Raw genomic sequence first — 15,244 nt, forward strand, 5'->3', positions numbered from 1 at the left:
TGAAATTTTTCGCAGTTTGTCTTATTTGGTTATACTGAATTTCTGATCTACACTGCCTCTCACCCTTCCCATCTTTCCACGTTTGCTGTCCAGGTAAGAGTGCTTAGTCACTTTCACAAATCCCTAAGCTTTGTTAGGAGAACCCTGAATAAACCTGGGTAGATGCTAGTGAATTATAGAGATGTTGAACTGCTCTTCAGTCTTTTAAAAAAAAAAAAAGTTATTTTAATTTTGCTTTTTTTGTGGGGTGGGTTTTTGTGTGTGTTAATCCGTAGAGCCTCTACAAAGATATGTGCTTTAAATAAGAATATTGACCTTTTTGTCTGTATTTTTAGTTTTGAAAATATTTCAAAAGTGCCAAAGTTAAATTTGGCAGATCTTCGCCAAGCCTTTTATCTTTTCATCTTAAAAAAAAAAAAAGCAGACTAGATTAGAAAAATTGGCTTTTATTTATAAAAATAAACCAGGACACTTAGTCAAAACAATTTTAAAGGGCATGTTTGTTATCAAAACAGCACATGATTTAGACAGCTGTCTTAATGGAAATAACTTTCTGTGCACCTAGAACATGTGCATATAAGCATTTAATTGGCTTTTTCACAGCAGTATACTTTTATGAAATGCAGAAAATATTTTGTTTGCTACAGTTCGTTGAGTTAATTTAGTTAATTCAGTTAAATGAGTAACTGACAGTTCGTGTAAGTAAACCTTTTGTGGCTACAGTGATTTATTTTTATTTTTTGGGGGGGAAAAGCTGCCTATTTTTTGTTTTTATACCTTGGGCAAAACTTTAACTTTTATAAATACTTTATAAATATAAATAAACTTTTAGATATAGTTTTGGATAAAACAATACTTTTCTTAGCCCTGTGATTCAAGTAATATATGGAGCATTAGAGTGCTAATACCAGCACATAGAGTACGCTAGAGATCTATAAAAACACTTGGGAATTAAGATATTGGTGCTGACATATAATAAAGCCAATTATATCTCTTAAGTCTGCTGTTTGTAACTTTTTGTTTAAGTTCATAAACAGCAACTAGTTTCTCTTCTTCTTTTTCTAATCTAACATGTTAAGCTGTGACCATGGGTCCTCCCCCGCAGTTGCATACTTTTGCCCCGGCAGTCTTTTGATTAATGCGTATATCGCACAGTGCTCAGTCACATTCCAGCCATTTCATAGCCTAATGGAAAAAAGACTGCAACACTTCCTGAAAAAGAAGACTTAAAAAAAAAAAAATTATAGTCGATTGCTAATTGATCTGCAATTAAAAAATGGACTTGTTCTGCAAAAGAACCCTGACGTTTTTCTGTGAGTAAATACAGATGTTAGTCTTTTACTGAACTTTTTTTTCTCAAGACAACCCTTTCAATAGGAAATGTTTAGAGATAGTCTTTTGTTAGCTGGCATTTCTTTAAGAAAACCCAAACCAACAAACATCCAAAACTAAGCGGAAAAAATCCTCACCAAAATCTATCTGTGATTTAGAATTCAGAAACAGGAACCTAGAGAGAGAGTGAGACATGAGTAAAGCCAGATTTCTATGTGGTTTTGTGTGTATGGTTTTTTTTAATTAAACAAGTGACTGAGAAATGGATTGCTAGCTTTGTGGGAATATTTAATTTCACTCCTTTCAAGCATTATTTCTCTTTTAGAATTGTGGTGAGGGACGTATTTGTTTGCTGTTTCATGGTTCGCATTTGGTATAGGTCTTTTATTTCCAGCACAGATGAAGATGAAGATTCAGAGTAGAAGGGAGTTATACCAGGAGGAGATTACTGTGGTAGTTTGTAAGAAAGGGTGACATAGAACGACCAAAGTGCAGAACAGAGAATATGTAGAGGCGTCTAGAAAGAGTACATGTTTTTATCTTTTTGTTTTAGATATAGATTTCTATCTTCCTATATGTATATATATCTATATAGAATATGTATTAGAAAGGAATGTACGTGTATGTATTTGAATTCTTAAATATATAAGGGGAGGATAGACAATTCTGAAATAATTGAATAAAATAAGTTATGCCTAGTAAATATTAGAAGTTAGGTTCTTCTTTAATGCTTCACTGTTCTTTGAATATGGTAACAGTAACAAATAAGAGAATTTTCGGTTGGTGTAGGGTTTTTTTTTAGCTGAACAGGTATTAGTAGGAACTTTACAGTAACATCTGACTCTTTTTCACTGTTGGGTTTTTTTTTTCATGCTTGAAAATAGTGCACTTCCACAGACTCAGGAGAACCAGTCGCTGAGATGCTTTGGTAGTCTGCATACTCCACTATAGAAATTTGCCAGCTGCCATCATCCTATTTAGCGAATGTTCTTGCTTGTAGAGTGTTCTTAAGCCTTCTCTCCAAATGGCATTTCCCCTGTGTGATAGGCATTATATTTTGTATACAGTTCCCTAGTGAGACATTGGCCGCCTTAATTAGTGTTGTGAGCTGTACTGGATTTCACCTGTGGAATATCCTGCACAGCCGGTATCCGCGCTTTCTGTGCAGCTTTTGTACTGCTGTCCTTTGTTTCCTTGGTGGCTACAGGAAGAACCCCTTGACCTTTGGTGGGTAGGATGTTTTTAGCATGTGTGGAATGGTTTTGGAGGGTTTTTTTTATTGTTCTGCAGATAGCGAAGTACAAGAGTAGTGGCTCTGGATTGTTTGTGTCCCTGTATTATACAGAAGATTGACTTGCAAACTCAAAATTGAAAACATAGATGTAGGTATGCTTTGTCCGAAATTGAAGCCACTGAACTTGTTTGAAATACATATTTTGTTAGACTTTATGGATTTCATGTGCCCATTTATCAACCAACTTAATCCTGTGCTTAACAAGTTTGCGTCTAGCACTGTGTTTGGTGTACTGGTGAATTTGAGGTTAAAAATAGGTGATGGAAACTTTTTGACAGAATGTATCTGTGTTAGTGATCTGTATCTACTGTGATTTTTTTTCATGTTAAAAATGCAACTTAGCTGATGTCTTAAATAACATTAAAATCGGAATGCTATCAGTTAGCTCATAATGAATAAATGAAGGTATCTAACACTTAAAGCTGATATTTTGTCTCATTCTATAAGTAAGCAATATTTAGTTGAGAGAGGTATAAATCTAACATATGTGGCAGATAGGCATGGGAAGATGTATCAAAGTAACAGTGAATATTCAGTGCATCAACATTAGTTTAGCAAAGGAGTTATTTTCATATTTCAAAACTGTCCGTTTCTCCCATTTAGCTGTACATGAGCTGTAATTACTGGCTCTTTTACATATTGGTGATTTCTTTCAGAGAAGAATTGCTCCTGCAGTAGGAATTTAAATTTAAATAGTGTATCAGCTTTTTAATTTCTCCTTTTACTGACTTGGGGTCCTTTTTTTGATTCAGATATGTTCTGCTAGTAAAAGTCAGAGTGAATAATGGATAACTAATACATTTGCATACATCATTTCTGATTAAAAACTGAAGAGCAAAAAAATTTTTTGTAAAAATCTTAATATAAACATTACTTATTTACGAATCTTTTTAACTCATACCTTATTTGTATTTTGTTATTTCCTACCTAGAAGTGGAAGAACTGTTAACTTCTCTTAAGCATATCCAGCATGTTTTGATAGACCCTCAGAGCCAAGAGGATATCTCTCTCATTTTACAGCTTGTTCAAAATACTGATTTTCAGAATGCATTTAAGATACACAATGCTGTTACAGTGCACATGAACAAAGCCAGCCCTCCATATCCTCTCATCTCCAATGCACAAGAACTAGCACAAGAGGTATGTACAGTATGCATCTCTGTGATATATATGAAACCTATAATCATAGCTGTTGTTGAAATATGTAGTTGCCAAGCTTGTCTGTGAGTTACTGAATGTTGAATATGAAAGGGATTATAATAGTCACTGATTGCTGTGTCCGGTTTTTCCAGATTTCCAAACAGTAACCAGAAAAATATTTTGGGGATAAGAACTCCCTTTTTAGCATGGATAGATAAGTAACAGAAAAGGCACTATGTTTAAACATAGGAAAAGGGAGTGGTTATGAAAATCTGACTCTTACCTTCGTTATTCTTTATTCCAAGCATTCAGGAATTGAATTACAGTTCTCTATTATGGTGACTTTACTCCGAGTTGAACTATCCCTCTTAAATTGAGGGTCATCTCTGAAAATACAGTCATGATGGAAACAAGCATTCTGCTTTAAAGTGAGCAACAGATCCCTTAATAATTAATTTTGTTTTTTTAATTACTGCTGCGATGGTCAGATAACAACTTTTGTCTTGACAGATGACAGCTCTTTTATAAGATCTGATACGTCTTTTAGAAATGATTAAAGTATACTTTTTAACTTTAATCCTTTCAATCAGATCTTAACGGAAATACTTTTTTACTGTTTCAGCCAGGGTAACTACTTTCTTTGAGGCTCATTCACTTGAATATAGATGGACAATACCTGTATACAATAGCTGTATAAGCATTAGTAGTAATGCAGAGAAAACTCAGATACAGAGTTGCTGTGAACAGAATGAGTTTCCACATGCGGCTGGATGCAGCTAAGACCCTCTGAGGGGTTGCTCAATAACTTTATCTTCATTTTCCGTGTCCTGGTGCATGTATATATTGCAGTGAAATGTGGCTATACCTTATACGGGTATACATTTGTTAACTTTAAACTAGCTAGCTTGAATAGCAGTATCAGTGCAAGAGTAGCAGTGTAGTGTTAAGCAAAGCCCAGATACAGAGGCTGAGTAAATGTTCTAGCATTCCGCACCTGGTGAACCAAACTTATCTGTTCAAACCTGGCCCGGGTACACCAGTTGGAGTACCTGAGCCAGTATATAGATATTCTCCAGCTGCTCAAAGGCACATCCCTCCAATTTCAGTGTTGCAGCAAGATTATTTTTTTTTTTTTAGTATCTGGTTTTCATTCTGCCTGAAGCAATTTTTTTTTTCAACAGCTATTTCCACTCCCCTTCCTTTTTCTAGACTTTAACCTTGTAAGTCAAGATAAACAGGATTGTAGCAAGCTTGAAGTTCTTCTGCAGAAGAAACTACTGATTCTTGAGGGATGTCATTTAAATGTTACCTAAAGGCGCAGTGTGCTGATTAAACTGCAGCTCAGGATTTTCCTGTTTAGGTTTGTCAGTAAGGTTGTGCTAAAACCAGGTGGGACTGTTTTACATATGAGCTTCCCTCTGGCTTATTCATCAGCCTGTAGGCTGCTATAGGATCCTCACTAGGCTTCTTCGATGTCTGTGAGTCTGAAGGAACCCTTTCACTTAACTTCTGTTTGTAAACTATTTCTCCAAACACCCACTTTACACAGGCCTAGTTTGGGACTTCATTCAGATACAAGTCAGTTTTTGCATCTCCATTTATAATATAGGACATTACAGATTTATTTCTTAAGAAAGCTGGTTTTTCCCCTTTTGTGGATATTATGTCCTTTTAGTTGCTGCTTAATAGAAGTTCCAAAGAAGAAAATATGCCTAGGAAAATTTTAGTTCTGTTTTCAAATTTTTATGTTCCTCCCCATCTCCCCTACCCCTCACCTTCCCAAGACATCCCTCTCTTTTTTCAGGTGATTTGGTAAATCCTAAAATCAGAAGGTGGTGCAAAGCCAGTTTTGTGTCTCTTAGCAATCCATGAAGGAGGTTAAGCATAAAGAAAATATTTATTTAATCTGAAACTTTTAAACCAATGGAATTTTGTCATCACCCAGAAGACTGTTACATAAAAGGCAAACATTCCTGCACTCATTTTGATTTTTTTCCTCTCCTGTATCTGTCTTGTCCAGCCTTGAAATTCCTGAAAAGTCAATATATTGCATATGTCTGTTCCCAATTTTAGATGTAATCTAGTTTCTCGGTGATTCAGCTCCTGATGTATTTATGTGACTTGTGTTTTGCAATATGTTAAATAGCATCCTGAAATGATTGAGCCAGAAATTCAGGACAAATATTTCTGTGACTGACAGAAGTGTCTCAAGAGGAACCCCTTTGAGGCCTCCATTCACGTCATTCTGTACTTCCTAGTGTTACCTGAATAGAAGACTTTATGCTTATTTTTCGGATCCTTTATTCCTTTTGGATAGACTTCTGTATTATGGTAGCAGTATGGGAGGAAATGATTTCTGCTTTAGAAAAAGTTGTTTTGGTTTTTCGATGTTTTTGTTTTGTATGGTGGGGTTTTGTTTTTTTTGTTTTGTTTGGTTTGGTTTGGTTTGGTTTTTTTTTTTTACCCTGGCAAAGTACCTATCTTGCATGCCCAGCTTTTTTCTTGTAGTGTGACTTTTGGTTGTGTCTTTAGCTTTTTCTATCCCTAAACATAGGCATAGCAAGCTCCCCCAGAAAGCAGTTCATTTACTTCTGGGTGTTTTTGCAAAGACACTTGGAAAAGCCTGTATTTAAGATACTGATAATATCTTGATGATAAAAGCCACATGACATTACAAGAAAGAAAAATAGCAGATACATGTATAACATTAATTTTAAATGGCAGGTTGTGCTAATGTGCATATTTTAGTGCACAGGTCATCAATGACAGTGTACAACTCTGAAACTGTTTTGCAGTGCATGTGCTAATTTAAAGCTACAGACATCTGTTTTGTCTGAGGCTTTATGGTGTGCAAAAGAACCTGTTCGAGAGCTCATGCTTCAGTAGCTCTAAGAAAAAAGACCGTTTGTAACACAATTTCATATTGCAACATGAAACCTCCTCCCTTTAAAAAAAAAAAAAAAATTAATATTAAATTAAACTACACTTTTGGAGGTGTGTTTGGGGAGAATTATCGTTTGTTATGCTGAACTTAAGAAATCTGTTTTCATTTATTCTTTAATTGATGATTTGCTTTTATAAAACATAATGTGTATGAACAGTGTGCAGTGAAAACTTTTTGATTTTTGAATTTTCTTAACCATTAACAGTACCTGAGTGGAATGGTACATTTTTAACTTCTTCAGGGAATTTTTAAAATCAGTAATATACTTTTCCCACAGATTCTGATAACCAGGCACTAAGAACTCAAGATTTTTTCTTTTTTTTTTTTTTTTTTAAAAAAAAAAGAAACTGTAATTGAATTTAAAAGGTGGAATGAAACATTTGAGCTTAAGGAATTTATTTTAGAGAGATAATCTCCATGTAATGTGGTGTACTCCAAGTCTTAAATAAAAATAGCCAGTAAACATCAAGTGTAATTAAATTGATTTTAAATCCATTTAAACTTAGCCAAGGTGGGGGCAAGGATTATGGGGACATGGTCTGAATCTTGACCTTGTAAGAATATTTGATGCAGCATTCAAGACAGTTTGTAATTTTTGGCTTGTAATAGCACATATCAAATACCTTTAGATGTTCTTGCTATCAAATATATATGAATAATAGGCTCAATTTACATAGACTGTGTTTCTAAAAGTTTCAGACTTGCTATTGTTCACTTCAGCAAGTGCAGGAAATTAGAACTAGGTCACTACTTCTGAGAGGATGCACTGGAAGCTTGTGACTTCTAGTATAAGTGTCTTATGTGTAAGTATATTCCCTCTGACAACCCTGCTTACCTGAGAGTAAACAACAACAGGATTTTGCAAGTGTGGTTAAATTCTGAATGTCTAATATCACTCCAATGTGTGCCTCCACAGTACATGCCTCCAAACTATACAGCGAAACCAAATTGATAGCTATTTAGGGGCTACTTGAACTGAAGTTAACATAATTAAAAATTAACAATAAAATAAAATAATAATTAACAATAAAAACTAGGCTGAAGAGTTAAGAAAATACTATCATTGCCACATATTTAGTGTGGATTGCCTATGCTGTCTGTAGTGTGCCACTTCTGGAATGACAGCCTACGTTCAGATTTCTTCATCTGATAAAACTGGGGGATTCATCACCATGAGTAACAAAGGAATCTGGCATGTGGCAGTGCTGGTGTAATACGTGGTGTATATAGCAGCCTGAAGCTTTCCTAGTGCTTCATTAACTAAGCAAATAATAAATGTATCTGTTTCTTAAAAGGCGGGGGGAGGAGCTATTAAAGAATAACTGAATTATTCAAAGTAGAAATTCAACTGTAATGAAGGACATTCACCGCACACAGAATGACTGGGCCTAGTTGCTTTCTTTTCCCCTGTCAAATCCCCAGCCTCTGAGCTTGTGTTCAAAAGGTTGTCTTGCTTGCAGGACTTCTAAGTTGCTTTCTGAGTAGGTTTTCCTGTAAAAGGGTCATAAAGATTGGATAAATAAAGGTTTAAAGCTTCTTGTAGCTTCTTCAAGAAAGGAACTGAAAGTCCCTTGAAAGTTAGAGACCTTAAATAAGCCTCTATGAGAAAGTCTTTTGTAGAGAAGTCTCTCTTCTTTCAACTCAGGAAAATTTGTTAGTGAAATATATCCTTTACAGTGCTCTGTCTGCTATATGGCATCCCAAAATTCAGGCTAAGCAAGGGATGATAGCTTCCTGGACAGTTCAGAAGTATGACTGAGGTCAGGCCTATATGAAGCTGAATTCTTTCTTTCCTCTAGGGTTTCAAAGAAATCTGTTAAAAAAAATATCTAAATCTGGCTTCTTGTTTGACTTTTCTAAGCTAGACTAGGTTTGCTCACCATGAGGCGTGTTCTAGGGATGTCAAAAGAAAGGCTTTTGGAGGTTGTGCTAGGCCTGTTGCTAAGCACAGGAACTAGTTCAATGCGACAGTGTTTTGTTGGCAAGGTAGGGATCTTGCTCCATGGGAATGTTTCATTTAGTAGCTTGTGCTAGAATTTAAAATTATGTTAGTGTTTTCAGTACTGTCATATGGTAGCATCCAAGAGAGCTGTTAGCATTTCTGTAGATAATTGCTCCTAGGATAGAGGCTCTTCAGACCTTTTGATATTGTTAGATCTCACAAGAAGCTTAATTATTTTCACTTTGGAACTTGTGGCTTCTTGATTCTGTGATGCAACGTTACCTCAACCTTAAGAGTAAAAAGCTCTTGAAAAAAAATCTTTTTCATCCCACTGAAAGCTGCTGTTCTGATATGTATAATCTACTCTTGATGTCTCTGAATCATTTGTGCCTTTGATCAGATTAGGCCAGAGGATAATGGCTATGGAAAGTATCTTCAGCCTCACCTTTGGGTAAGAGTGACTTCCCTGTTCCTGGATTTCTCTATAAGCATACCTGGATTTTCTGGTATTTGCAAGAAATTATGTCAAGGCATGTATATTTGGTAATTGTATGAGGTGGCAAAACTTTTCAGGCAACTGGAGCTGCTTGAGCAAAAACTATTCTTGTGTGTTAATGTGGATTATTTTGGAACCAGCCAAAGAAACCTGGTTTCCTGGGGCCTTTTGAAGTTTTGACTCATATACTTTTTGAGGCAGGGGCTCCAGGATGCATTGCAAAACCTGTCTTGGAATCTTTGATTTTGCTGTTGGTGGAAATAGTTTGGGTAAAAATAAACCATCTGCTTTTAAGGAAAAAGGAGGCTAGTCACGTTGATGAGAAACGAGTCAATTTTAAAAGACCCAGCATATTCACGTAGTAGACTTCACTGTGTCTGATTTCACTATCATGTTCCTTTCTAGAGATTAAAACTTTTTTGTGTGCATCTTTGTGGTAGCTGAGCTCATTGCTAGTCTCTGGTGTTGACTAATCTCTGTGATGCATTGGGTACCAGCTTAGATTTGGTAGACAGTTACTGAGGCAAGATATGCCAGAGCAGTCCTGTGGTCTCATTGCATGTTTTCTTAATGTGTACCAGATCAAGTTCAATCAGTGTCACAATTACATGGATATACTTTCAGTAAAATGAATAATTGCAGCTAGGGGTCTGTGCTTGAGTAGCGGAGCATGGATTGATAAATCACTGGATAGATCAGAGTTTTATTCTTGGATTTCTTTTTAGGTACAAAGTGTTTTGAAACCCAGTCACCACAAGGATGGTCAGGAGCTTAATGCTTTGCTGAATGCCCCCCACATGCAGGTAAAACAAAATGGAACTTCTAATCTAATAGATTTATTTCTTGGTGCTGTTTTCATTGTAACTTATTTTTTGCAAATATCTTGGGCTGATTGGGCAAGGATGGATTTTTATGCTTGAACTCTGTGCAGATCTCTTAATATTTTTCCAGGATGAGGAGTTTCCGATTTACAGCAACTAATGGAAACTTCTAATCAAGTGTAGTGCATGATTGCATTCAGCCCTTGCTACATTCTACATGTGTTACAGGGTAATTTGCAGGTAAACAATAAGCAGATCAAGAGGGTCAGGCCAACGCAAGAGCTGCTTTGCTTATCTATGTTTTCTTGTTTGACAGCTGTTTCGTGCTTACCGTAGGGTGCATAAAGGAAATTTTGTCCTGTAGGGATGTTGTAAATCCATGAATAGTTTTCACTGCTCAGTCACATACATAGTAAACCAATGCCTGTTCTTTTTTTTTTTAAGAAGGAGTGGCTGTAAGTACAGTTGCAGTTGTGTGTTCAAAATTGCTTTTATATTCTTTTCCAATTTGAAAGGAAAGTTTTGGAAAGTATGTAACAGTAGGCACTACATAGGTGTGATATGTATATATTTTTTTTAATTGGTTAAGTCAGTTTGCAATATTCTCTAACTTGCAAAGACTATTCAGATTGCACAATTTCATTGAACTCTACTATTTTGTATACATGGAAACTGTGAAATTTTCTGTAACGGAACTGGTTTTGTTAACACTAGGCACTTTTACTGGCTCATGATAAAGTTGCAGAACAAGAAATGCAACCAGAGTCCGTGACGGATGAAAAAATTTATGAGAATGTTGGCGTGTACGGAGGAGAGACAGTTAAAATAGTTCGCATTGAAAAAGCTCGGGATATTCCATTGGTAAGTACTGATACGCAGTTATATGTAAAGGAGGTAAGCTTTTTTGTCCTTTGCAGATTGCTATGAAAATTTGGGAATTTGAATGTGGTGGTCATGTTTAAATTGTAAACACTCTACCTCCCTCCAAAATAAGAAATAGTCATAGGTGATAAACTTGTGTGTATCTTCATATATCAGTAGCTGTACTACCATTTAGAATCTAGACAACTTCTGTCAACTTGGGTTTGGACAGGACTTCCTGACAAAAGTCACTATCCCAAGCTTTGCTGCAGGAGAGCTTATAGCCTTATGACAGCCATGGTTTTTGGAGGGTTTTTTGCAACTCTCTTCTATTTTGCCTCTTTCAAATTAGCATTTCCTTAGAAAAACTTTTTTTTTTTTTTAATTGTGAATCTTCATGGAGCTATTCAATTTCTTCAAGCTGCACTAAAGATTGAAGAATTAAATGGTGGGTTTTTTTAAACTGGAGCATTGGGTGTGTGCATCTGAGCTGTTACTTGCGTTCTCTTTCAACAGAGAAGTGTTTCTGCACTGACTTGGAATATATACAATAGATGTCTTTGAGTTTCATATATATAATAAATTCAGAATGTGTTGCTACTACACAGGGTGCTACTGTTCGCAATGAAATGGATTCTGTTATCATTAGTCGAATAGTGAAAGGAGGTGCCGCAGAGAAGAGTGGGCTGTTACATGAAGGAGACGAAGTTCTGGAAATTAATGGCATTGAGATTCGTGGAAAAGATGTTAATGAAGTTTTTGACTTGTTGGTGAGTTGAACACTTCTTGTTTTCCCTGCAAAAAACACTCATTTCATAAGACTGAAGCCTGTTGGCTCTGCTTGTCATTTGTACTCATGTTTAGCATTAGTTTTAAAAGTATTTTCATTCTTATAGCTAGTTTTTGTGTGGAGGGCCACGTCAAGTTTTCTTTCTGATGCATAGTATGACAGTAATGAGTTTAATGGCACTTATGTGGAAAAATGAAGCCTACAAAGGTAGAAGAGTTAAGCTATCATCTTAAGACTTGCTTTTAATGATTTCTCAGAAAAATTTTGTTTAGTTCTGAAAAGCCACGATTTTTCATCTTTTTCTGGTTGAGTCTGAATTAGGATTGTGGTAGTGTCTGGCTGGGATGGAGTTAATTTTCGTCATTAGAGCAGGCAAGAGCATTTGGTCAAAGTAAAAACAGATGAAAATGATAACTTTTTAAAAAGTTCATTTTTATAACTTTGATACAAAACATTGGAAATATCCACTAGCACTTATAGCATCTTGGGGGGGAGGGGAGAGAAATATATTTAGTAGATCTATGCTCTATAGACATATCAAAATTAGGACAAAGACCTGGGTTCTGCTGTAGGTTGCATTATTGTAGGAAGAATAGGCAGCAGTATCCATAGATGAAGTTGTCTCATGCTACAGTAAGACTGTAGATTTTAATGAACAATTTCCACCTTTAGTTGGATTTTTTTCTGAAATTTGCTGTTAAAAATTTTCAGCTAATGCATGGAATGAGGTCAAGTGGAGGGAAGTAGAGGTAGAAATGCGTGAGGTCTTGGGTTGTTTGGTTTTTTTTTTTAAAGCAATTTAAAAAGATTCTTATAGTTATTTGAAAAGCCTTCAATCTCTATGTGTTTTGGATCAGAGGTATGAGATTCTTCACGCCCTGTAATTGTCTCCATTGCCATTTGTATTTTTTTAAAAAAAGCTGTAATTAGCCAAGTCCTATGCTTCTGAAAAGTGTTTTACAGATGCTTGGCAGATAATTCAACCCTGTCACTTTAGTTCTCTGCAGAGAGCTTGCTCTGTTCTTTAGCAGCTCCTGCAACTTGCAGTTAAAGAATAAAAGATGTAAAACCACAATATGTAAGAGCAAATTACTTGCTGAAAAAATTTAAAAAACTACATATTTTTAAAATATATTTAAAAAATCCATTAATATAAAATAGTATTTTTAATTATTTATATGTTGTCTTTTGTATTTTATAATATGAAAGTGAAATTTTACAATGCTTCAGACCCCAAAAAAATACTTAAAATGAGCACAGAAGAAGGAAATTACTTTCCTTCATATTGCCTCACCACTTGCTAAGCAACTGATAATAAACTGCGCATGACTTCAGACAAGACTATTCACACGATCACTGTGAAATTCTATGCATTCCTTGTGGAACTATGCACGCTGACTGAAAATTGCGGGCTTGCCTTTCCTGCAGCCTAATCATGTTATGCTCAGTTATGTTTACTTTCTTTGAACCTTAGGTCTGAATTTTTTGAGATACATGCATACACTTCGGTTTTATGCAACCTAAAGTATTGTGTTACAGTTGATGAAGTGATGTACAGGATCTGAGACCCCCTTCTAATGGGGTGGCACTTGCATTTTATTTAGATAATTCATTAGGTGTGCAAATATACTCTGCATACAAGAGTATGCAAACAAATTAGAATTCTTTAAAGCCAGGACACTTATGTTCTACTTTCTTAGTAGTGCTGATTGCAATATTAATACTAAGTACTTTACAGATGCAAGATTTGAGTATGTTAATTAAATTTTTAAACACTGTTTGGTATACTTCAGTGTTAACAGCATAAAAATCTTAGTAGAAATGTTTAGATTTGAAAACGCTGTTCCACTTAAGCAATTTTAGAAAAATAATCATTTTTTATATATTTTTTCTTCCCAGCATAGATCCACTTGTTGGTATTTTTGAGCAGAACAAGAGAATATTATTCTCTATTTCTTCTGTGTCTCTGCTTGACAGAATTGCAGCTGCTCCATTTCAAATAGAAATAGTTTATGTACAATAAAGAATGCTAGGCTTTTAAAATCTGAGTATCAACATTTGGCTTTCTAGCCTTCCACTGAATCACTGCTTCTGTATCTGTACTTTGTCTCTTAAACCAGTTAAGGGGTAGATGATATGCTGTTAGGGATGCCTTTTATGGGAATTTTTAAAGCATTTAAAATATGTTATTTATTAAAATTCTGAACTGTGAGCTGTATTTTGATAATGTATATGAAAAATCTGTTCTTCCTCTCAGGCTGACATGCATGGTACTCTGACCTTTGTATTGATTCCCAGTCAGCAGAGCAAGCCACCTCCTGCAAAGGAAACAGTTGTAAGTAGCTCTACATAAGTTGTTGAGCTTGGTGATATATGCCTTGTTTTTCCAGTAATGGCATAGCAAGTTTTTCTGTAGGTCATTTACATTGGGGAACAAAACCAAAACTCAAAACTTAATAGTTTAAATTGGTTTAATTGTTACCAGACTAACACCTGATTTAATTGTTGAAAATGATTGTATGGTGTTAAATTGAAACTGCTAGTATGATTTTTAACTCCATTTCTAAAATAGTAAGAAATCATGAAAGTAGAATTGCCTGTGCTTCTGAAATTCTATTTTGAAATTCCCAATTTCTCTATTTTTAAAAAAAAAAAAAAGTTGATGGAACTTGCAAATATGATTTGGGAGGCAAAGTTTGTATCCTGGAAACTTTGTTCATTATCTTTTTAGCTAACATACTTTTCTTGAGACAGCTTTAACAGTTTGAAGAAAGAATGCGCTTTATATCACAGCCAAACAAAAACTTTAATGGTTGGTGACAAAGTGTAATATTTTACAAGTGAAGCTTCACCAAAAGCCCACAAATGGATTTCAATCTGTGTATTTATTGGGTATTTTAAACAAATCATAATATCCCTGATACTTTTTGAATGCAAAGAACTTAAATCAGTAGCTCAGGGGGTTTTGCCTCATAAAATGGTGAGGAAATTGCATATACTTTAGAATTAACAAGAGTTAGATTCAGACCCTCACCTCCAGCCTACCACAACTGTGTCTGTTCCATTGCTAAACCAGGTAATGGTTCCATTCCGTTATCTCCTGTATGCCCCAGAAAAAGTTTCCATTTTATACAGTCTTGGAGTTTTTATATATTGGAGCTCCACTGCAGTCTCAGAAAGATGAGGTTTAATTCTTCAGAAGTTACAGGGGTTTTTTTCTTATGTTTTTACATTTGATCTTCCACAGATACATGTGAAAGCACATTTTGATTATGATCCCTCTGATGACCCTTATGTCCCCTGCCGAGAGTTAGGCCTGTCTTTTCAAAAAGGAGATATACTCCATGTGATCAGCCAAGAAGATCCAAACTGGTGGCAGGCTTACAGAGATGGAGATGAAGATAATCAGCCACTGGCAGGCCTTATCCCTGGTAAATAAAGCTCTAGAAAAAGCTTGACAGCCAATCGTTCCCATAGCTACGTGAACAATATTCTGGTTTTCAAGAGCTCATATAGCCTTAAATATCTGTTACCTTAAATATCTGTAACTTATAACCTTTTGCAACAGAACCTACTATTGGTTATTTATTTCACTTGGAAGGTTGACCTTTTAGAGGTATCTCC

At 35.4% G+C, this 15,244-nt stretch overlaps 1 protein-coding gene across 1 annotated transcript in view; it reads left to right on the top strand.

Annotated features, from left to right (window-relative positions):
* Positions 1-15,244, top strand: part of PALS1 (protein associated with LIN7 1, MAGUK p55 family member) — a 57,096-nt gene that overhangs the window by 31,698 nt on the left and 10,154 nt on the right. Inside the window, exons 4-9 of the mRNA XM_063333014.1 lie at positions 3,558-3,766; positions 9,874-9,951; positions 10,684-10,830; positions 11,439-11,600; positions 13,878-13,955; positions 14,868-15,051. Of these exons, the coding sequence (XP_063189084.1) occupies positions 3,558-3,766; positions 9,874-9,951; positions 10,684-10,830; positions 11,439-11,600; positions 13,878-13,955; positions 14,868-15,051 (858 nt within the window). The remainder of the gene's footprint in view (positions 1-3,557; positions 3,767-9,873; positions 9,952-10,683; positions 10,831-11,438; positions 11,601-13,877; positions 13,956-14,867; positions 15,052-15,244) is intronic.

This window comes from Chroicocephalus ridibundus, chromosome 4 (genome assembly GCF_963924245.1).
Source record: "Chroicocephalus ridibundus chromosome 4, bChrRid1.1, whole genome shotgun sequence".
NCBI classification, from domain to species: Eukaryota; Metazoa; Chordata; class Aves; order Charadriiformes; family Laridae; genus Chroicocephalus; species Chroicocephalus ridibundus.